Source organism: Elgaria multicarinata, chromosome 3, assembly GCF_023053635.1.
Source record: "Elgaria multicarinata webbii isolate HBS135686 ecotype San Diego chromosome 3, rElgMul1.1.pri, whole genome shotgun sequence".
Taxonomy (NCBI): domain Eukaryota; kingdom Metazoa; phylum Chordata; class Lepidosauria; order Squamata; family Anguidae; genus Elgaria; species Elgaria multicarinata.
In genome coordinates, this window is record NC_086173.1 from 104,590,625 (window position 1) to 104,614,697 (window position 24,073).

The 24,073-nt window shown below is 43.0% G+C and overlaps 1 protein-coding gene across 1 annotated transcript; it reads left to right on the forward strand.

The window, feature by feature from the left end:
* Positions 1 to 245: 245 nt before the first annotated feature.
* On the forward strand, positions 246 to 11,554 carry DUSP7 (dual specificity phosphatase 7). The gene is made up of 3 exons (XM_063121136.1): positions 246 to 672; positions 4,908 to 5,336; positions 9,108 to 11,554. The coding sequence occupies exons 1-3, from the start codon at positions 255 to 257 to the stop codon at positions 9,413 to 9,415; spliced, it is 1,155 nt and encodes a 384-aa protein (XP_062977206.1). The 5' UTR covers positions 246 to 254; the 3' UTR covers positions 9,416 to 11,554.
* Positions 11,555 to 24,073: the final 12,519 nt, after the last annotated feature.

Here is a 24,073-nt window from a genome sequence, read left to right on the forward strand (position 1 = left end):
CGAGAGCGGGCACGCCGATCAGGTCGCAATTTTGGGGGATCGCTGCAGCGACGCGGGCCCCTGGCAGCACCGCCCGCCGGATCGTTTCTGAACCCATACGCGGCACTAACTCTTCTCGTTGGCTGTTTTCGGTGGTTTGGAGAAGGTCGTGGTCGAGCATTTCTCTCTCTCCCGCCTCCCGCGGACAGGGATTTGTTTTCCGCGCGCGGCCGCTCTCCTCTGCTTCCCTTTCTTCCCCTTTTCCTGCGATCCTCATGAAAAATCACATCTGGGGCAGCAGCACCGCCCGGACTCCCATGGCTGCGGCGATGCCGTGGAAGAGCGTGGAGTGGCTGCAGGAGGAGCTGGAGTCCAGCGGGGGCAGCTCGCTGCTGCTGCTCGACTGCCGCCCGCACGAGCTCTTCGAGTCGTCGCACATCGAGACCGCCATCAACTTGGCCATCCCGGGCCTGATGCTCCGCCGCCTCAAGAAGGGCAACCTGCCCATCCGTTCCATCATCCCCAACAACGAGGACAAGGAGCGCTTCGTCAAGCGCTGCAAGGCGGACACCGTCTTGCTCTACGACGAGGCCACGGCCGAGTGGCAGCAGGACAACGGCGCCCCCACCTCGGTCCTCGGCCTCTTGCTGCAGAAGCTGCGCGACGACGGGTGCAAGGCGTTTTACCTGAAAGGTAAATGGGGCAGCGGGGCGCCGATCCCATCGCCTGCCAGAGGCTCCAGGATCTCTCCTCCCCGCCTTACTCTAGTCCACTAGCCCGGCCCGGCTCCTTAGAGCCCCCAATCGCAGCGACTGGCGGTGTTCCCGCCTAGCGGCAACCCCTCTCCCTCTCATTCTGCCTCTGTGTCCGGGTTTCCCTCCATGGATGGTTTCCTGGGATCTTCCAACCACCATGCAGGCCGGATCTCCAGATCTTGGCTCTTTTTCTTTCCCCACTTCCCAAAGATTCTGCTCCCCGGGTAGAGAGGGGGTGGGCGGGCTATTACTAACCTTAAGAAATCCACAAAAATAGAAAAGGAGGTTTTAAAAAGCATTTTTTAAAAAATTCATTAGGGGTTCCAAAGGAAAATCTGTTTTTATTTTATTTTTTGGCGAAGTATATTGTTCTTGCCTTTCATTTCCCTTTTTGTTGTTGTTGTTGTTTGGCAAAATGGTTCCATGTGCTGAGTACATGCAGATCTTGGCCACTGAGCCCTCCATTCTCTCCTTGCTGCATTTCTTCCCCCTCCCCTGGTAGAACCAGGGAATTTTCCCTCTTGGTTTAACTCTCATGGGAGACATTATTCCCTCCTACTTCCCATATGCCAGAAAGGGAAGCTCAATTCCTGCCAGATTCTTCCATATCTGTGAATGGGGAACAATCCACAGAGAGGCACCAAGTAGATCCTCTTATTCTCTTCATTCTGAAATCCAGTTGGTGAGGTTTCTACATCTTGTTTTTGAATAGCACCCCCCACTCTCTCTCATCTCTGAGTTTATCTGATCACCAGCCTCTCCCCCCCTTTTTTCTTCTTTTTGTCTGGCCAACTGTCCTGTTCAGGTGTCATTGAGCAGATTTTCCACACACATGTGGAGAGAGCAGAATTTGGGGGAGGGGAATGACAGCAGTGTAAACCTTGTTCCATGGAACTAACTTTTTTTGCCCAATGGCCCCACTTACCCTAAAATCCTGCATTCACCATTACCTGAGAGTAGTGGCCACTACTAATCTGTGGAGGGGCACAATGGTCAGAGGCAGGTTGTCATCATCTGTGGTTTAGAAAACCAACAACCCCAAATTTGATAAGCTGTTTAATCGCTTGTGTATTGAGACTAACTCCAGAAGCTTTTGCAGTGTTTCCTGCTCTCTCTCTCTCTCTCTCTCTCTCTCTGTGTGTGTGTGTGTGTGTGTGTGTGTGTGTGTGTGTGTTGGAGAGTTGACTGTAGTAGGTGAGCTTACCTTTGGATAGTGGGTTGAGGTAGATGACCTCTCTGGCCCATTCTAGTTCTGGGCTTCTGTTATGCCTTTCAGTTTCTGAATGAAATTCATTTGAATGAAGATCTTAATTCATTAGGCTCCCCATTCAGATTTCCTAAAGCAATCCCTCGCTCTCAAAAGGCATTCTGAAACAGTTGCTCTGTGTAAGTCTGCTAGGATAAGTATAATTGCCTTGCTTTCCCCAACACACACACCACTGTGGTCACTGGGTGGCAGGATTGAGACAAAAATAGCAGGTAACGACAGATCAAAATGGTCACTACCTATCTGTCTAAATTTAGGGTTTCCAGAGGCAGGAGAGAGGGGGAAAGGGAAGTACTGGGTAGTATGTAGGTTATAAGTGAAGGATGAAGCTTTCTTTCCTACCAGCCTTCCCCAATGTGGTACCTGCTAGATGTGTTGGAATACAACCTCTATCATCCCCAGCCAGCATTATCATTATAGGCTAACACATCTGGTGTTTCCTACTATATTTTTTCAGTATCTGGATTAATTTGGCCACATGAATTTTCTTCAGCTATTTTTGATGACTCAGTGCACTAGCCTTTCCTTTCCTCTTTCACTATCTTAATAAGTATTTCTTGTGAGTCTTCAGAATGTTCTTTCGCTTGAATTCTGTACTTCTGTCACTTTCCCTTCTCTTGACTACCTCCTAGTTCCTTTAAACGTACAAGTTAACAGAGAGTTAAGCTGCTGCTTTTCTCTCCCTTCTTTTCCATTTTTTTTCCTGGGCCTTAGTGGGAAATGTTTCCAATTAAAATTCCAAAATGGCTTCTCCATATTGTCTTTCTCTTTCAGGAGGGGAAAAAAGGAACTTGATTCCCCCCCCCCCCTTCATAAATGAATATGGCAGAGTCTGTTCCCTGACCTTACCACAGCAATGCCAAGATTCTTGAATTTCCAGAAGACTCTTACAATGACGCTGTTTATCAGATTCATGTAATGATGTTTAAATGCTTGTTCATGTACATTAAGCAGCAAATAAATTTCCCCTTCTGTAATTGCTAAATCAAAGGGAGACGGCCAAAGATAAATGATTAGGAGGAGGAGTTTAGTTTTGACTCCTATTAACACATTAACAGAGCCTTGAATTTACATAAGTGATATTGGAGTAAGTTTCTCAACTCTGGGATTGTGTTGTTTTTAACTATACAGTTGTGATGTTCTAACTGAAGCAGTGCAGTGTCCAAGTACTCCTTTTTTTTTTTAAAGCAAACTTCAGTTCCTGTCTCATTCTCTGCTTCCCTTTTACCAAGCATATCTTAATACCTATCCCACATATTGAGCAATATCTTTAAAAGTAGCTCAGATATGCAATGGCTTCTTACTGTCTGTGATGATCTTTTGGAGTATTATGTTATTTTCAGAATACTGCTAACACTACTAAAGAGCGTCTTCCTCCTCCCCCTCCCTCCCTCAGTAATTTCACTGGAAAATGAACTGGAACTTTCTTGTTCTTGTGCTGAGTTGCTGTGAATGTTGTTTCCCTTTTCAGCAGGGCTCCTCTGCTTTTAGCAGCTACATGACAGGCAGCCATTCAGCAGATGAAGTGTTTTGTAAAATTGTATAGTCATACTGGAAAGCTGCTGCTGAATTTCTGCCTGTCATGAAGCTGCTAAAAGCCCAGCATTCCTCCCTCCACAAAATAAAAAAAATGGCAAACTTGTTCATATAGGTCTATGAATTTTAATTTTGCCATCTGTCCCCACCTCAAGTTAAGCATATTAAATCTGTGCTTATAGATACCTCCTTCAATAGGCAATCTGAGATTTTCTTAAACTGGAACAAATTATGCCTAGTGCTAACTGTTTCGGCAATACTGCTTCAAACTGCAGGTGGAGGGACTTGTGTGATTGAACGTTTCTCTAATAAACAAACAAGCAAACAAAATCCCACCATGTAGAAAACTAGATGTCAGGCAAAAGGTCAGAGCCTGACATGCTTGTGTTCTATATGCAGGGATTAAAACAACAGCAACAGAGGACCATTTGATCATCTGCTTCAGCTGTTTCAATCTGAAGTAGAATTCCAAAATCCATATTAGGGCAATATCTTTTATTAGGCCAACCAAAATGTCACAAAACACTGTGCAAGCTTTTTGAGTTCCTCCAAACTCTTCATCGGTTAAGGATGTCAAACAAAGCAAGTGGGGGGCAGGTGGAGGGTGGGGGGGAAGCTGGCTGATGTCCAAGCCATGGAATCTGCATTTTGTCATGGTCTTGAGATTGAATGGGGGAGGAGGTAGCAGATATTTGAAGTAGTTTCTTCTAGGTGTTGTGCAGGCTTCTGTTTGCACCTAGGGCTGCTGGAATAACTTAACAGAGTAGTGCTGAGTTGGCATTACTATTAGAGTTGCCAATATTTTTGCTGGCTCTTGCTCCTGTGCAGCTTGATCTGTAGACGTTAGCAGGTATAGTACTCATCTCGAGGCTATGAAAACTTTCATTTGCTGACTCCTGGATTTTAAAGTCAGAGGAACAGGCCAGGCTTGTTTTGGATGAGTTGGCAACCTTAACAATTACTACTATTACTACTACTACTGAAGAGAAGGATGAGAAAATCAGGCAGCAATCTATGCACACTTACTGGGGAGGAAATCCCATTAAACCCAGTGGGACTTACATCTGAGTAGACATGCGCAAGATTGCATCATCAAGTCTTTTTTAAACCCTCTGATTTTGCTAATGTTATGCCTGCATAGTACTTCCTGCTAGGAGGACTTGCCTTTGTTTTCTATGGCACTACGAAGAGGAGTGTGTGACCAACTGGACCATAAATCAGACTGTACATACAAAGTCAGGACTTAGGGAAGTTTACTTTTTCAATAGTTTTTAGCTAAGGAGGACAACTTTCCCCTGTAATACATATTCAGATAACTGTAGCTTTAAGATACAGTGACACTAAAATATATCTTCTCTTTGCCTCCACAGGTGGATTCAACAAATTTCAAACCGAATACTCTGAGCATTGTGAAACCAATCTTGACACCTCTTCTCCCACCAATTCTCCTCCTGCATCTGTCCTTGGCTTGGGCGGGCTGAGGATAAGCTCCGATTGTTCAGATGGGGAGTCTGACCGGGAGCCTAGCAGTGCCACAGAGTCTGATGGGAGCCCAATCCCGAACAACCAGCCAGCTTTTCCTGTCCAGATCCTTCCCTATTTGTATCTGGGTTGTGCCAAAGATTCCACCAACTTGGATGTCTTGGGCAAATACGGCATCAAGTATATCCTGAATGTTACTCCCAACCTTCCCAACATGTTTGAGCACGACGGAGAATTCAAGTACAAACAGATTCCCATCTCGGATCACTGGAGTCAGAATCTCTCCCAATTCTTTCCCGAGGCCATTGCTTTCATTGGTAGGTGTTTGGGCATCCTGTTTTCAATGGAACAGCCCTTTTAGCAACTGGTAGTTTTCTGTAACTAGTCCAGGGGTTTCAGTAACTGTTTATTACAATCTGCCTACAGTAAATTAATCAGCCCTATTTTATGCCTCTTAATTTCAGTACCTGGTACACATGCCAACGTTGAGCACTTCAGTGTAACCGGTTTTGGCAGCAGACCTTATTGCATTTAAAGCCCAAAAGGCCATGCTCTAGTTGACTTTAGTGGAACAAAGACCACGTCCATTGGAACAGTTTTAAAGAAGGTTGCTTTCTTTGTTTTGTTGGGTTTATTTTTGTTCCTGGGACTCGATGCTGAGCATTTAATTATACACGGCCTAACAATTCTACCCTCTGTCATGGTTTCTTATTCATTTTATTTATGAGTATTTTCAGCTGCAAAAATTGAGTGTCCAAGAATTTGGAGTGTACAGTACCTGTCTAAAAGTTGCTTCATGATGCAAGAAGTAGATAAAATGTCATCTTCAAAAAGTCAACCTCCAGGGAAGCCTCTCACATTGACATGTCTGCTGAGCATTTGCCATGGAAGCTCTGTATAGTGCAGGGGATTCTGGGAGTATATTCCACGGTGTACACTTGGTTCATGTGGACACTGCCCAGGCCTGCTGTGCCTCATTATCACCTTGAAACAACTGGGAACAAAACTTAGAAGTCATCCACCCCTTTACCTGTTCCCATGGATTGCTGGGGAAGATCAGTAGTGTTGGGAAGGCTACCTTTCAGGGAAGGTTGGCTGTCATTACTGATTTTCTCATTAAGAAACCCCAAGTTTTCTTGGGTTGCAGTTTGGAAATCACCGAAAATAGGAGAATTTAGGGTGGGCTTATGCATGTATGTGCATTACTAGATCACTGAAGTTGAAACTGAACAAGTGAACAGATAGTAAAGTTCCATTTCTGATCCTTCATTAACACATTCAAGTTATGTCTTGATACTGAAGGCCTCAAGTGATGGATATGCATGTGTGAACCAGCTAGTTTCTCAGCAGACATTATTAGGAGGTTATTATGGTTGCAGAGAAAAACCCTATGCTGACCATCTAAAGGAGCTAAAACATGAGACTTATTTGATTTTAAAACTTTTGTTCCTACACATCAGTATTTCTGGTGCATTTATTTAGCATATCAAGCTAAATAAATAAAATAAATTAAAATGGTAAAAGGAAGAAGTAGCAGGACAAAACCCAAAGGCAATTCAGGTGGTATTTAAGAAGCGTAAAAAAATAGAAAAGGGGTATTTTTTCCCCTAGTGCCCAAAAGATAATAAGGTAGGCTCCAGATGAGCCTTCCTTGAGAAAGTATCTCAAAGGCTGAGTGCCACAACTAAAAAGGCCTTTTCTTTGGTTGCCACCTGCCTTATCTTAGAAGGCAGAAGCACCCAAAGTAGCAGCTCTGAAGATGACCTCTGTGTACAGGTAGATTCATATGGGAAAAGGGCAGTCCTTAAATTACCTAGGTCTCAAGATGTCTAGGACTTTAAATGTAAACACCAGCACTTTGAATTGTGGTTGGAACTGTTGTGTCTAATGGAACCTTTCTAGGATCATTTTCACTTTTCAGAATTGCTGTTGTGATGCAGGGATACAAATGCCTGCTGTATTTATCTAACAAAACCATGTATGCTACTATTGATAATATAGTCCTATATACCAGCCACAGATCTGTTTTATTGTGATAGTAGAGATGGAGAGCTAGTGCAGGTGTGCCTGAGTATCCTGCAAAGCTAGGATATATCAAAGCTGTTCATGTGCTTGCTTGCAGCCTTCCCAACTAACTTGTAAACTAACTTATTCTGAGGGAAAGTACAAGTTTAAATTTAAGGGCACGTTGATATCTAGATATATGTAGGCCTGCACTACCACAGTTCTTAAAAATATTGTAAAATCTATTTCTTCTTTTATATTGTTCTTATCAGTTGATGAGAGTTTGTTTTTGCTTAAAAGGGATGCTGATAGAATGTGGTATTTAGACACTGGCTCAGTCAAAAACATCTTTTCTGTGGAAACCACACTATGCTTTGGTTTTTTGACAGGAAACGTTACCTCACCCATTCACCAGAAAACTAAAAACCAACAAAAAAACAACTGCATTCAGATAGGACACCAAAAAACCTCTGGGAAAGTTTTTTGCTTGACACTACTGAACAAGTAGTCCTTGTCACCTGGCATTGCTTAATGTTGCAGTGGACAATGTGTACCCCCCCAGTGTAACCCCCTTTCTCCCTGTCATGCTGCTGAAATTCATGGCAGCAGCAAAACCATTTTTGGTTTACCGCCAATTTTCAGCAGCAAAATGCTATGGAAGCCTAAAACACACACATTTTGCAAGAGGTTGGACTCAATGGCCTTATAGGCTCCACAGAAAATCTTTGGCAAAACTCTGTGGGTTTTTGTTTTTTTCCTGTGGCTGCTGAATTTAACACCATAGGAGAGCAGCCCATGAGGGGTTCGGGGGGTGGGGGGAATAATGGCCTTTGGACCTCTAAAGTTGCCCATCTCTGGCTTAGTGTCTTGTTGACTTCTTAGCTCACATCATTGCATATGTCCATTATTTCTTTCCCTGTTATTACCAGTTATCTAGCTAATGACCTCTCATCTTAGACTCTCTAGCTAAGGTGGTTAGGCTGTAAATTTCACCAGGCCTAAAATCCAGGCCTAAACATGTGTACTCTGAAATAAATCCCATTGACACCAGTGGAACGTAGTTCTGCATAATTGTGCTTTACGGTTGTGGCCTTTGCTACGGGTCACTGTACTAAGCTTTCTAACAGTGCAGTCTTATGCAGATGTACTAGGAAGTAAGTCCAGTTGAACTCAATGGGGCTTAAATTCCAGAGAACTATGCATAGGGTTGCAGCTCCAAACTGACTTCACAGGCAAATGGGTCTAGGATTGGGACCTTATTCTCCAGTGTCAGTTATGTTTAGGCACCATAATTACATGGCCCAGTCACCAATGTATGTTTCTGCCCTAAAGCAGCAGACTACCTTCTTTGCCTGCTGCTATCTATTTGAATGTAATTAAATAGGGTTTTTTTAATTAATCAAAAACTTTCTGACTGGATTCTGTTCTTATATCTCTCTCCCCCGACAAGTCCAAAGTGTTACTTTCAGTTCAGTTCTTCAGCACCTATCTGAAGCTGGTTCAACTATATTCAGAAAACATAAAGACCCTCATCAAAGCTAGCAACTCTGTCTGGCCTTCGTAGTAGTATTTTGCCATGTGTCAATGTTGCTGTGTTTTACTAGTTGCAGCTTGCTACCCAAACATTGCTTAATAGCAAAATTACTTTGAAAGAAGAGTGAGCTGAACTGTGTCTTAAAAAGATTCAGGGAACTTCAGAGGCAAAACTACAATTCTGACTTCCTCCCCTCAAGATATTTACTATTTCCTTATCTTCTCCACTGATGACAGTTGCTTGCATCACCTTTATGTGGCAAGATTTAATGAACTAATATTTGTTAACTGTCCTGACTGTGAAGTGCTGGTTGCTGTTGTGTATGCAGCTATACATGACAAGAAACTTGAGGAGAGCACGTAACTAAAGGAAAATGAGTAATTATCCAGGAATGCATGGAACTACTTGATGATAATAGCAATCATGATGATGATAAATCTATTGCGATATTTGTCCTAAGCTGATAGTGTAGGCTTCCACCTAGGCCTGTTTTAAAGACTTTTCCTTTGGTCCAGAATGCTAAACTTGTCCTTCTTTCTCTATGTTTTAGATGAGGCCCGTTCGAAGAAGTGTGGTATTCTTGTTCACTGCCTAGCTGGCATCAGCAGATCTGTGACGGTAACAGTTGCCTATTTAATGCAAAAGCTCAACTTGTCTCTCAACGATGCCTACGACTTTGTAAAAAGGAAAAAGTCCAACATCTCCCCAAACTTTAATTTCATGGGCCAACTCCTGGACTTTGAGAGGACCTTGGGGCTCAATAGCCCGTGTGACAACCGCTCCCCGGGAGAACAGCTCTACTTCACTACCCCAACTAATCACAACTTGTTTCAGCTGAACACTTTGGAGTCCACATGAAGGAGAGTTTCTTTGGGGTGGACCCCAAGCCTTGAATAGCTTCTCTTGAGCATTTCAAATTCCTGAAAGGGGAAAAAAATCTTTCCAGTCAGCCTTGAAAGAACTGGTTTCGCCAAGCAGAGCTGTCTGGTTGCTGCTTTACTGAAAAAGGCATATGCCATTTATTAGTATTCTGATGCTAATCAAAATGGGTTCAGAGGAGTTAACATTTCCAGAGTTACTTAATGTGGGGAATGACCTGGCATTCCGAACGCAGCTGTTACTGGCAATAACTTGCTTTCCTGAGTGTGTAGAGACTGACACAATGCACACCCCGTACACACATACGCGCATGTACCACACATAAACATGACTTGTGTGTGTTAGTTTGGTGTGGAAAGCAAAGGAGACGTATGCACTTGGCAACCTTGACCAATAAGTGTTGGCCTGAGACTGTTGTTTTAAAACCCAGTTTACTTTTTTAAAAAGGAGGTAATCTTTACTCTTTCTTGGGTTCAAGCTCTTTTTAAATATGTATGTTCCTGACTGTTTGTACAGACAAGGTTGCAAAACCAGTATTTTATTCTGTTTTTGTTCAATTTCATGTTTTTTAGATAAAAAAGAGGAAGAAAAAAAATCAAATGTTTCTATTGACCAAATGCATTTTGCACACTTTGTAAAGCCTTGATATATTCTGGCATGTTACTGGGTACTGGGAGAGAGAGAGAGAGAGACCTGTTGCTACTGTTTGTTAGCATCTGGTTGGAGTTTTCCTGACTTGAGAGGGCCAGTTGGTGATCAGACCCCTCTCTTCAACATGCCCACCTTCACAATCTCTTCTGCACTGAATCAGCCAAGGTGACTAAGCGCCAATGTGCTTTTTTTAAAATACCAACCTTGCCAAAAAAAACACCCCAACCCACACCCTACTCTACGCCAATTGCCACTCTGTTTGATGTTATCTGCGATTACATCTCACATAACCTCCATTCAGAGCTGGTAGGAGCATGTTTTGAGGCTCTTGGTTGCTCTGTGCAGCCTGTTACGACTGTTAACGTCACCCAGCTGGCCTGAAATCATCCCAGCTTCCGAAGCAAGGCAAATACTTTCAGTAACGTTGGCATTTATCTGGCACACTTGATTCTTCTGTGTATGTGTATGTGTGTGCGTGTGTGGAGGGTGCAGCGGCAGCAGGGAGGTTAAAGCAGAATCAAATGATACTGCTACTTTAAAAAGCTTGAGCAGAGACTTTTTAATGCATAGCCAGAGGACACCTTGCTTATGAACCACAGGAAGACATGGTATTATGTCGTTTAGAAAGGGTGTGGGGAAACTGGTTGATTTCTAAGGCCATTGGAGCGTTTTGGTGAACTTTTTTTCTAGGTAACTTCTTTGCTGTGCCTTCTACAACAAGAAGACTTGTTTATATTTCTCACTAATGTATTATACTGGAAGAGGCAGAAGTGGTGCTGAATTATTGCTATTATTTTCGGGAGGAGGGTAAAATGGACATGGAAAAAAAATATTGGCTGCAATGTAGTCCCTCCTTTTTCCCTGCCTCCTTTCCACTTTCACTATCAAAGTAACTTTTAAAAAGCCACGGAGTCCCCCCTCCCCCAATATTCAGTTTCTATATATCCCCACCCCACAAAAAAATCTCCATGTGGAAGAATGTTTAATGCTGTCACATCATGAAACTGTGGTGTGTGTGTATGTGTGCGTGTGTATGTTTTTAAAAAAGAAATATTACCAGAATATTGGAATGACTTGTTTTTTGTTGAGTTTTTTTTCTTTGTTCTTATTTTTTTAATGTAACAATGTTGGGGTTGTTGGGTCACCAGGGCAGGAAAAGTGGAGCACTATGTGTGGATGAGCAAGCAAATGAGAAATCTCCTAACTGCATCTTACCTCAAGGAGGAATTTTTATTTTTCAGGGATTTAGTGCATCTGTATCTTAAGCTGGTTTGTATAAAGGCTTCCTGTGCCAATGGTGGTCTTCTTAAAGATGCATCCTCTTCGTATAAATGAGAACTTGTTAGTGAGGGACAGCTTTTGCTTTCTGTGTTTATGAAGGAAAAATGAGTGACCCTATATATCCTGAACCCAATATTGGGACTTTGTTTATATTGCAAATAAATATTATTTTTTCTTTAAAAACCATGTTTCTGTGTCAAACCCTTGCCTTTCCCACTTGGCTTCCTGCCTCTTTAAAGGAACATTATTCCCTTTGCCTTTAACACACTACTCCAACCATGATTGGTGTTTGATAGTCGGTATTTGTGTGGTATTTGGTTACACACACAGTTTAATTTTGAAGGCCCTGTGGTTTGGTCTTGAGGGGCAAAGGGTCTGAATTAGCAAAAAGAACTTTCTGAAAGACTTGACCTCATCTCACTGGTTGAAACTAATTTGTTGGCAGGACAGGTATGCTGCTGGTTTCTGTTTGTTGAGATTTTGCCGACTACAGTGGTGGATATGAATGGGCTGCATCTGTCAAATAAGTTGGTGCCTAAATTTTAAGAAATGTTCAGCCCTCTGAATTCCATCACACATCCATAGGATCTTTAGACAGGTAGCACCTTGGTTAATCCGGCCATTCCTGTGCTTAATCCTGAGAGATGCGCTAAACTCCTGACAGAAATCGATGTTAGTGAGAATGACAGGTGCTCATGAACCAAGACAAGGTCATGACTCTTGCTGCTTCATTTGGCAGGGTGAGTTTTATTTTGAATGTCACTTGAAATCATGGGGAAGAAGCTCAAGTTTGAGCCTTTACCTGCCCACCTGTCCTTAATGTGCTAATTTCTGTCAAAAATGCTGTGAACACACAGCAACTGCACTTTTACTCTCTAATTCACTATTGAATGTGACGTTATAGGTCTACCTTGTCCTCTGTTAGCTGTGTTGACTTCCATCAGCAGGGAAAAGGTAGCTTTTCCAAGCCGGGAAAGGCTGCGGCCTGCTCAATTTCTACCTGCCATTCCACGTATCTGCTGGGGTGCAGAGACAGGCAAAATAAATGGCAATTGAATATTTAAGGGGGCTGGGGAAACAAAATATAGCTAACAGGTGTTTTAAGGTGCAATCCTTTGCATGTTTATATAGAAAAAATATCTAGAACTCCCAACTTTCCCACGCCAGCCATGAAAAATGTCCTAGAACTTCCCCCCTATCGAAACATGCATAGGAGTGTGCCTTAATTTCTTTTAAACATTAGATAATAATGAGGAAAAAGTGAACAAAAGAATCCAGGAAACCAAATTCCTTTCTCCTTGTCCCTGGCCATATGCAAGTCTAGAGACTCTTGATTCATCCAGCTGCACAGGCATGTTCTAGAACGATAAAAAAAAAAATCCCTTCAGTCATCTCTTCCCCACTCCCATCCTGAGCACAAACAAAAGGGCAGATTAAAAGGAAGAAAGATTCTATCCACCCCTGCACCTTCCTACATGACTGCTACTTCTTGGGTTAAAGTTCTCTGTGTGAGAAGGCTCAGTCCCATCAGATGGCGATAGCGGAGGTGACAGCTGACTTGCCTTATCAACAAACAAATGAAGTGCCGGCTTTAAGAACCGCCCAGAGAGCTCCGGCTATTGGGCGGTATAGAAATGTAATAAATAAATAAATAAAATTAAGAAGCACCACCAAGACTCTCTTTATCCAACATAATGGGAGCCTTTTGTGACTGCTTAGGTGGAAATGGATGAAATAGACAGTACCTTAGGCTGGATCTACACCAAACAGCATAAAGCAGTTTGAAAACTGTATTCGGGGTGTGTCATGGGCCCCAACAGTTCTCAATACTATTATAAACCGTTATAAAGCAGTAGTGTAGATCCTGCCCCAGTTTAGAATCAGACTGGTGACCATAGGCCTTGCAGTCATTGCTTGTAAAATTACTGTGGTGTACACAGTCCCTGAGGAAGCCCAGTGTTTGATCAGATGAGAATTTTGCCCCACGAGGCATTTTGTGGTGGGCCTGGACACTGCCTGTACTACCACTTCCTAAGATGATCATGTAGGTCCAGCAGACTCCCCAGAGAGGCTGCCTGCCTGCCTGATCTCTCACTTTGGGAGAGTCTTCAAGGGGAGAGATTGGGCGGTCCTTCCAGAGAGATTGGGCAGGCAGCCTCTCCAGAGAGCCCGCTTGTCTGATATGTTTCCGTAGAGGACTCAGGGAGAGATTTGGTGGTGGCGGCTCCTCCAAGGAGTCCTGCTTGGTTGCTACTCCATTGCTGGGGCATTTCCTGCAGCGGGAGAGCAGGGCTGGGGTGGCAGTAGCAGCACTGCCTGCAGGGGCCCTCCTAATGATGGAGGTGCACGATCCTCTGTCCCTTCCCATCTGTCACCTGAGTAGGGGGAGTCACCGTGCCTCATGGGAGGTCTGACTGAGCTTTATCACACCAGCGTTATACTGTGCAATCACTGCGAATTGCATGCAAAGGACTCAGAAGTTTTCCACCTTATAATCTGCTTTGATTGTGAAGTACTCCCATGCATCCTGCCTTAATTGTGCAATAAAGCAAAAAGATTCGCTGTATTTAGCCCCTACTTTTTGAGCATATTTTCTGAGCCGCTGCTGGGGTGCAGGAGCAGGATTTTAAAGAAATGATTACATCTGCATGAGCTTTAAAGATAAAGACACCAAAATTAGCACAGTAATAGATATTAGGGAGAGCTTTAAGCATACCAAATTTGAATTGAATTGGGTCATCCGTTGATTTTTTATGATTTTTTACATTTTCCCCCTTAAACTCACTTCCTGGTATGCAAAGGATCGCTGTTGCCTGGTAGCAAAAACAACAACAACAACCGTGAAAGCTTAGCGCTATGGGGATAATCCGAGGGAAGCAGGTACGTGTGATGAAGCTTTGTATTTCAACTAGAGGAAACTATTTTTTCATCCCAGTTGGCTGTGATAAGAACTGTAACGTTAAGAACTGGTGCCTGAACTTCCTCCTTCCATCTCTTTTTACTTTTGAGTCATGTCTTTAAGACTGTAACCCTGAGGCCAGGGATTGTCATACAACTTGATCTTTGTAAGCTGCTCTGGGAACCCTTTTCACTAAAGGTTGGGGTTAAAATGCTTTAAATAATAATAAAAAAATTGCCCCACCATGTGTCTGGACACTACAGATTTCTAGCTTGGCTTATTATAAAAAGTTTATAAATGGTAACCAAATGGTAAATGTTTATTTGTAGATTCTAGACTGTGGAGCCTTCCTCGGTCTTACAAGGAAAGCTAGGAGAAAGGAGAGCAATCCTTCCGTCAGTCAAGGAAGAGGCGGGAAAAAGATGGAAACAGAGAAAAAGAGAAGTATTACTGGATTTTATATGCTGTATCTATTGAGGTTCTCCATACAAGCCAGAACACTGAACAAGCTAGTGCTGTGCCAAAAACTTCGACCACTCCATTTTCAGCATTTCATGGGGGGGAAACGAAAACTTGGGTGAAAGAGGTTGGGAGAGGTGAGAAATTTGGAGAATTTTTCTCCTTGGGGATGGGGACAGAATTTGCACATACCTTTTATTTATTTATTTATTTATTTATTTATTGCATTTTTATGCCGCCCAATAGCCGAAGCTCTCTGGGCAGTTCACAAAACCCTTTTTAAATGTAGCCAGTTGTTGAGAGGGTTTCCAATGGCATTTCCAATGGTCTCCAATAGGCATTCAGTAAGAACTGCTGGGCTCCTCCAAGTGCTGAGAGAAGGGGGGGGGTGTTTTTTTTTAAAAAAACACCTTAAAAAGTAGGAAGAATATCTTTCTGCTCAGCTATTCTCTTCTATTAATGCTTTTTTCTCATCTGCCAGAGGAGTGGGGGAATGACAGTGCTTCACTTCTATTATGGAGGATTATGTACGCTGCCTTGGGCTCCTTGGAGGAAAAAAGGGTGGGATATAAATGTAATAAATAAATAAAGTAATTTAAGTGCATACAAATTTAACATTTGTCCACTACCTTGTATTGTTGCTGAGCTTAAAACTGAGAGCTGGTGATGACATGTCTGTTTAAAACTGGCCATGTGAAAACTTTGCCTGTGTGGACTTTATTACAGAAAGCTTAATGCACAGGTACATTTCAAAGGATATAAACCACATGAGTCTCCAGATGTTCTGGACTCCAACTCCCTATCCAGCATGACCAATGTTCAGGGATTATGGGAATTGTAGTCCAAGCCATCTGGAGCCCATCAAGTTGTCTACCTCTGATATAAATTGATGACCCTTTCTTACTAGAATATACATTACGGTGGCTCTTGAGGAAGAGTTTAAAACATGTGTATAAGTACAAACATGCATCTTTCCAGCTGATCACACAGGTTGCAATAGTAAGTCTGCTTTCTCTCCTTGATCCTACATTCCTCTCCTAGTTTTCTCCCAAGATATCCTTGGACAAGGTTCAGGTTAATAATAGCACCTAGCATCAGATGTGTGAGGTAGCTCTTTTTTTTCACAGTATCTTGTTTGTGGCTTTCTGGAACTGTACTGCAACTATTTTTAGCCATCTAACGGGAAGAAATAAGCATACACTTAAAATTCTGTGTGAGAGAAGCTGCTTTGTCTTTAAACAGTTTGATCTGAAGAGTGTCCTACCATGACCACCATGTCTAGAAATGTTACACACTTGTTCTGAATGACCTTTCCTCTTAGACAGGATGTGGTTTGTTCCCATTCTGCATCCTTACTTTCTGAGGCAAGTGGTGTCACCTAGTTGGTCACAGAGAGGTTTATTTTTCCTAACCCTGGTTGATGGATAAAGGATAGAGCGGTGTGTAAACTCAGCCATGTGGTTAAACATCTATATGTTTTAAGGAGCGCTTGGGCTTTTAACCTTGTTATATTGTGGATTTGCTCTAACAGAACCTTGGGAGTATTACCAAGAGAGCAAAGGCAGCCAAACAAAACAGCCAGCAGTCACAGATTTGGAGCATAGACAGAAAAGATTACATGAGCACACGTTATTGGGGGCAAAAAGTAATTTATCTAAACATCTGAAACAACTTTAATCCCTCATTACCATAGTCTCAGGAAACTGGATTATTATTATTATTATTATTATTATTATTATTATTTAATATTGGGAACACCTGAGATCAGGGTGAGATAGGGCAAAGAAAGTTGCCCTGTTCAAGCATTTATCTGAACATGTGAGGGCTTAACATTGGTAGAAGGTCATGCTGACCCCGCTCTCTATGTCTCCAGTTGCACAGGCTCCGTCCTCCTCAGTTCAGCTCTTGAACTCGAATCACCAAGTTCTGAAAGGGAACTCTACTTGCATTTGCCTTGACAATATTGTTATTATTATTACTATTATTATTTATTACTTTTATATGTAATAAAATGTGGCCTTCTTCCTCACAGCTTGGAATATAAACTGGTCTGTCGCTGAAGGTTTTTTTTTAATTGGCTCATGCTGCTGTTGTTTTTGTGTTTGTAACTGTTTTTTTTATTTACTTGTTTTTATACTATGTTTTAATTAGGATTTTATGTTTAATCCGGATTTTATTTTTAGCCACACTGAGCACCATTTTTTGGCAGAAAGGCAGGATAAGAAAGAAAGAAAGAAAGACTAGTTGCAGACCACTGAGCAAATTTTAAATGCTCATTCTTAGCAGCTCTTTCCAGCTACGTTGTAGAAACATTGACATTACACTGGATGTGGCCAGTTCCTGTAGTGTAGTTCCTGCCTGCTTTTGCCAGTGTAACGTGAGAAGCCCAGACCAGACAGGACAAGCCCAAGTTGCAGCTCTTCCACTCTTAGCATAACTAAAGGTTTGGCTCAAGTGTCAATTTGGATGGGAAATATGTCACTATGTCTGTGGTCTGGTTCACATGACATGACAAACCACCATGAGTGAGCATCCATGGTGGGTTGTGGTGATGCCCGAACCCAGCGCAGTTTTCACAGGCTGGCTTATTTTTCACGAACAAGTCACCCTGAGAATCCATGGTTTTTATGATTGGATTGTTCAGGGTGGTTTTTTTTCAGGATGGCTTATTGTGACATCCAAACCCAGCAGGGAAACTTCATTGTCCGTTTTCGAGAATGGCCAAACAGCCACTTGGCAAGAGCGACAAAATCCTCTTGCCTGTCCTTACGATCTCACTTGTGGTGCTCCATCTTCCCATGTTGTAACTGCCTGCAGTAAAAGATGAGCCTGCCCCGAAAATGGCATGACAACCCTAATTAAGCACTAACATGGCTGAATACACAGGGATTCAAACCCAGACCTTTAAGAACTAAGCACTCAAAGCCCTGGGCCCATATGGACGAATCTGTCCATTTTGGTTTCCCCCACATTTTTCTTTTTTAAATGTCAAGTTCTTTCTGTCCCAAATATGAAAACCTTACACATTTTGGTAAATCCTTATGAAATTCAACTAAATCTCCTGTCTTTAAGTCAATATTTGACATGTAATGTTACATAGTGGCAATCAGTATTTTGTAACATCTGATAATTGACATGCAGTAGGACGTAACATTGGACATGTAACAGTGAAACACTGACTGTCAAAACCTGAGCCTGAGCCTGTCTTCCATGTTGAGAGAAATGTACACAGAAAGTATGATTTTAACATGAACATTCCATTTCAGTTCTTGGACCTCTAAGGTTTCTAAGGCTTGGTTTTCCTCCGCTCTTCCGTCTCCCACACACTCACATTTGTAGCCTTGAAAACTCGAGAACATGTAAATAGTTCTACTAATCAACACATTGTTGTATTTATAGCAGACTGGCACATGTTTGTCGTGATGTGCTGCACGTGGAGTTCTGCTTTGTGATCGTAGGCTCGCCGTTACTCTGAGGCTTCTTTTTTCTTCACCCTCCACCCCCATTTTTCCTGCTTAGAAAGGGACACGGCTGAAAACACTGTAAAGGCAAATGGACCTGCAGCCATAAGCAATGCCCACGGTTGGCAGAGTTGCCATGTGGAGCTCTTGACATCATTCCAGATGTGTTGCAACCCAAAAAAGGAAGTTGACAAGATATGCGATGGGTTGACACAGACTTCCTGTTCCCTGAAGTTATCTCAAATTTGTTCTTGCACATCGTTCTCTGATGGGGAGATGCACAAGCTTCCATGGCAGGGAAAGAACATACATCTCTACAAGGGGCGGAATAAGCAAGATGGCTATCAGGTGAGCCAGAGCAGTGCAGTAGGTGAACAGGGAGCCCAAGTCAGGTGTGTTTCGTCCACTTATTGTAATGTTCAAAATGGCTCAGTCTCAGGGCATATCTATGAACCTGGTCTGACACTAAGGCCTTAGCTAGACCTACCTTTTATTCCACGATGGAGGAGGGAAGATCCCGCGATGCGATTATCACGAGACCCCTCCTCCATTTACACGTGAGGTGCGATGAACTCAGGAGGAGAGGCGTTGCACCTGCCTTTTTTTTTTTAAAGCAACAGGCGCGCACGAGCTCTCGAGCCCCAAAAGGTATGTTTTTTAAAAAAACAGTTTCCCCTCTCCTCCCCACCCTGCCCCTGATGGGCACAGCTCCCGGCTCTGCTCGAGGAATCACGCGGAACCAGGTCAACCCGTGGTAACGGGCTACACGTTCCATGGACTCAGGCTCAGCCCAAGACCGCAGAAAAACTGGGCCCAAAGTGTAGGGCTCTATCCCGGGGCAAGGGAGGGATGATCCCTCCCTAATTCCGGGATCCTCTGTGTGTCATGTGGATGCACAGGATGATCCCGGGGTAAAGTCCCGTCTAGCTAAGGCCCCAGTTTGCCAGCTCTCTCTTTTTCTTCTACTGAATTAGAACTGAATAACAGGTAGACATTCAATAGGAAAAGCTTTTTCACCTCACTGTGTTTCTATGTTAGAAAAAAGGCAGCTGCTGTTGAATTTCTGCCTATCATGGAGTTGTTAAATTGGGGTGGTCCTCCAGATTTTTGGACTACATTACCTATCAGCCCTAGCGAACATAGACTATGATGAGGGATCATAGGAGTTATAGGCAAAAATATCTGGAGGGGCACAAGTTGCCCAACCCTGCGTTCAATGCACAGGAGCCCTTTCTGGGGGGAAAATGGTGGTAACCTTACTGTGCACAGAATAAGAAGCGCAGAAGAAAGTACTTGGAAAAGTAAAATGTGCAAGTGTGGGTTTTATGTACCCTCCTCTGAGTGGACCATACTACCATGTTCTCAGCTGGCAGGCCCCTGCATTTGCTGTGTTGACAGTTTGATGATGGGGGTGATAAGTAAGTGTGAACGGCGCATGGATGGCATCATGTGTCTGAGGGAATCAGGGGGGCTGAATTAAGAAGCAGTTTTAGCTTATATAACCCATAGAGCATCTTTCCTGCAAACACTTCCAGACCAATGGGACTAACTTAACTGGCCTGGCCTGACCCTGCCTAGCGTCTAAGAGATAATAGGATAGCAGCCTAAGGTGATTTGAGTGCAAGCCAAATCCCTGGTGTCCATACGGCTCTGAAAAAGAGCACCATAGACATGGAAAATCATTTTAGCCAATGATACATCTTTCCCAGGAGGCTTGGTCGCCATGGCACCCAAAAGGCAAATGTGATTTTCATTCAGAAATCCCAGTTTCTTTAATTCAGAACCCATTCCTCTCTTTCATTGGAGGTAGTATGAATGCCCCTGCCTGCCCCAGTGCTTGCAACCCTCTGCCCTTCATGCCTCTGTCTGTCTATGCTGGATGTTTTCAAAAGGTTAGTCTCCTTCCTTCCTCGACGTTATTGTCAGTGACTCTCTGGTACCTTTTAGGATGATGATATGTTGCTTTGTTCTGTCACCCAGCGTCAGTCATTTATTCCTCAGCCCCAAAGGGACATCCTAATCTTTGCTGCCTTCAGGATGTTGAAGGAGATGATTGTCAAGATAGCTCTTGGCAGAGTGCAGCTAACAGGGAAGACAGGCAGTGCTACGTGAGGCTGACGGCTGGTCCTTCATTTTCCGGAAGATTTGACTATGATCTTCACGGCTGTAGCAAATGGGTGAGGCTAAATAGGGTGGGGGAAGACCATCTTCAAAAGCAGCACAACTTGCAGTGCCCACGTGGGAAACGTGCAAGTCACAGGAAGCCTTATCGGACTGTGGCATTTATTCTTCCGCTCCACTTCCTCCTGCTGTCTCTTGTTTGTACTTCATATTGTTATTACTTGGGTTGTTATTTATTACATCCCTCAACTTCAAGGGCTGGCATTTTGGTGGAGATAAGGTTGCCTCTGCCGAGCAATATTGCACGTGCTGGGGCCATCAAGATGGGTAACCGTGACTCCCGAAGGGTGGTTTGGGACCTGCCGGGGGTCATGCACATGCCTTGGGTGGGTGGATCGCTAGGATGTTAGTTGTTACCATTGGGAACAATGTGGCACAGAGAGTTATGGGGTTTTCATTTCCATTGTTGGAATTGAGGCTGAGACAAAGATCCCAAAGATACAGACTTACTGATGGATCCCTTTGTAAAATGGCTTATAGGTTAGGAGGAAGGTTGATCAAATGGTTGATCAAATGGACCCAAGAGCCAAGCAGCTCAATTCCTAGGGTTGGTAAAATATTTTAGGGGTGCTATTGGTACAGTGTACCTACCAATTCCTCACTATGCTAGGATGCATCTCTTGGCGCACATAGTGCCACTGCTCAGGACAACAAAATGTCTTGGGCCAGATCTGATAGTCATGTTCCTCTGCAGGTTCCACTGTGTTTTACTGAGATTGCCTCTCTGTGCATGAGTTCCCCATCTATTTGGGAACCGGAGAGGGGAATAGCATGCAGGGAGTTTTGATAAATGGTTGTGATAATGGGTTCATGATTTATGATAATTGGGCCAGAGGTATGAGGTGGAGCTAGGTGTAGGAGATGAAGACTGCCAGACATTTAATGGTTTTCTACAAGCGAGTCTTAATGGGAAAGACTGTTCAACCCTTACTGCGTGCTTGAGTACCATTCACATAGAAAAGGATGTCATTTCTTTGTTGTGTATGGTATTTAGCACACCACTGGCCTCACATAAATGTTGCGTAGTAGTAATTAATATATATGACAAGACAGCCTACATCAAGTGGATCTCCAAGGCTCAGGGTGGTAAAATGAGCATTTTACCACCTTATATCCAAAGAGAGCTTCAGATATGAGGAAATTAAGAAATATAATGAAGGAATGAATATTAGCAACACAACAGCTTCTCTCTTTCTGTGACATCCATACACAGGAGCACACATAGGTGCAAGTCCCTTGCCTCCTTCCCCTTTCTCCTCCATATCACTTTTCATTCCATAAACAAAAGTTATGCAGGGAAACAGACTGCAGGATACTTTGCTGCACATGCTCACTGGAGCAGAGACGGAGGGCTCATCAACACCAAGCAGGATATTCCACTATGAAAGCGGTATATAAAAGGCAGGAGCCACACTACTGCTTTATAGTGGTATTGAAGTGCACTGACAACTGTTGGAGCCCCTGACATATACTATATACCACTTTCATACTACTTTCATAGTGGTATGAAATCCTGCTTGGTGTAGACGTGTCATGGCCCCAACAGTTGTCAGTGCACTTCAATCAGTACCACTATAAAGCAGTAGTGTAGATCCTGCAGTGCACTTCAGTACTGCTATAAAGCAGTAGTGTGGCTCCTGCCTTTTATATACCGCTTTCATAGTGGAATATCCTACTTGGTGTAGATGAGTGCAAAGTGTAGATTAAGGACAGCCACTTTACAGTGCATTACTTTACAGTGCATTACAGTGCTTTTTATACTGTATTTTGTATTTGTGTTTTCAGATTGTTCGTTGTTTTATTATGTTCTTCATGGTTTTAATTTTTGTGAACTGCCCAGACAGCTTCAGCTATTGGGCGGTATAAAAATGTAATAAATAAATAAATAAATAAATAATACACTGTAAAAACATTGGTGTAGGTTGAGCATTGGTGTAGGTCTGTTTGGACTTGAAGGCAGGAGACATACTCATTGCCCTAGGGGACTCTCATGTGTCACCAAACCTGGAAGCAACAATGGTCTTTTGGTAGATTAGGTATTGCTCTACTGGTGCTTCCAGATGAGGCTTTTATTGTGCAATCACTCTGCCTCATTCACAGAAATTTACAGGGGGTCTGGTCTAAATAACGCCGCCTTCCATTGATAACCCACCCATGTTTTTCTGCCACTACTTTCGTCTTTTCTTCTGACCACATAAAACCCATTAAGGAGGGAAAGGCAGAATAGCTGTGCGATGCCTTTTGATTGGTAGCCGTTGTCTGTCTGGAAGCACCCTGGGATGTAATAATTTTCCTTCAGAACCTGGTTGATTTACATGACCTTCATGGAAAAGTGGAGAAGAGCAGGAACGGTGAATAGTGAGGATGGCAGGGCTAGACACAACGTCTTTGTTGTTCCCATATTTTCTTAGGGGGAGAGAACTCTCCATTTGAAGATACATATCATCCCTATGGCCAGTATAGGCTATATGGAATAGGCCCAGGGACAGCATCCGGATGCTTGAGGATTCTGCTGAGTTGAATTTTCACGTACCCAAGTTTCACCAAGAGTATCTGATAGCTGGCAGCTTTAAAAGGGGCTACACAGTGCAACGGTTTACTAATCCAGCCAGCTCTTAAAGATTATAGAACCAAATCTGGCAATGCTATATCATGACGAAGAATCTGTAGCTGTATCTCACATGACCCAGTTCCCATAAGCCCTGCATTAAAAATAAAACAGCTGTAAAAAAAGAAAGAAAAGACCCTAGTGATAAATATTTTAGAAGGGCCCCAGACACATCTCTCCCATCCCCATGGATATAAATTTGCATTCATTTATTAACTGAAAAAGTGAAAGGAAATAGTTGATAGACTGTGTCCTGAATATTTATATCTTGGAATTTCTTTCCTTACATCCGCCCCCACCCCCATGTGTAAACTGAACGGAGAATTGTGATATGCAAAGGAATGTGGGGAATGAAAACAGCAGGAGATATCTGTTGAAAGGGTCAGGTTGGCACACCAGTGTTGTTGAGGTAAGCAAGGCCATGCTTAAAAGCATGTGAGTAGCCTGCAATTAGCCTAACATTACTGGATAGTAACAGCTGCAACACATTTTGCCTTTTCTGTTAAACAATACAAAATATATTTTCTGTTCACTAAAATCCCTAGTACATTATCAACAAAGCTGAGGAAGGTCCAGCTTTTCAAAGTGCTTTATATTAGAACGAACTCACAAGTAAAGCTGTCTGTTTCTGGTGACATCCTCTAGTCATAAACAGAGCTGTCTGTTCCTGATGATATAATCTACACACATCGCTGTCCCTTCTACATCACTGTCCCTTCCTCTAGCTGGACAGGTTAACCTTTCCTACCACAACTGGCTTTTCTGTTAATAGAAAACTAGGAGATCGAATCGAAATTCCTATTTTGAGGAAATAATCATTAGTTACTGAAATAACAGAAATTTGGACGTGGCGTGGGGACCTTATTGAAGCCTAAAGACTCATTGAAGGAAACTCTAAGGATAACTCTAGGTTTTGTTTTTGGTGAGGGAACGTAAAAAAACAAAAAAGCAAAACCACCCGACCCCAGTGAGTCTTCTCTCTCCACAGAAATCATCACTGGTGGTGAAAGTGATGCCACGGCCCTGTGCTGCCCAGACTACATGCCACATGCTAGGATCCAAGCATAGGAAGACAGGAGTATTGAAGGGGTACACTT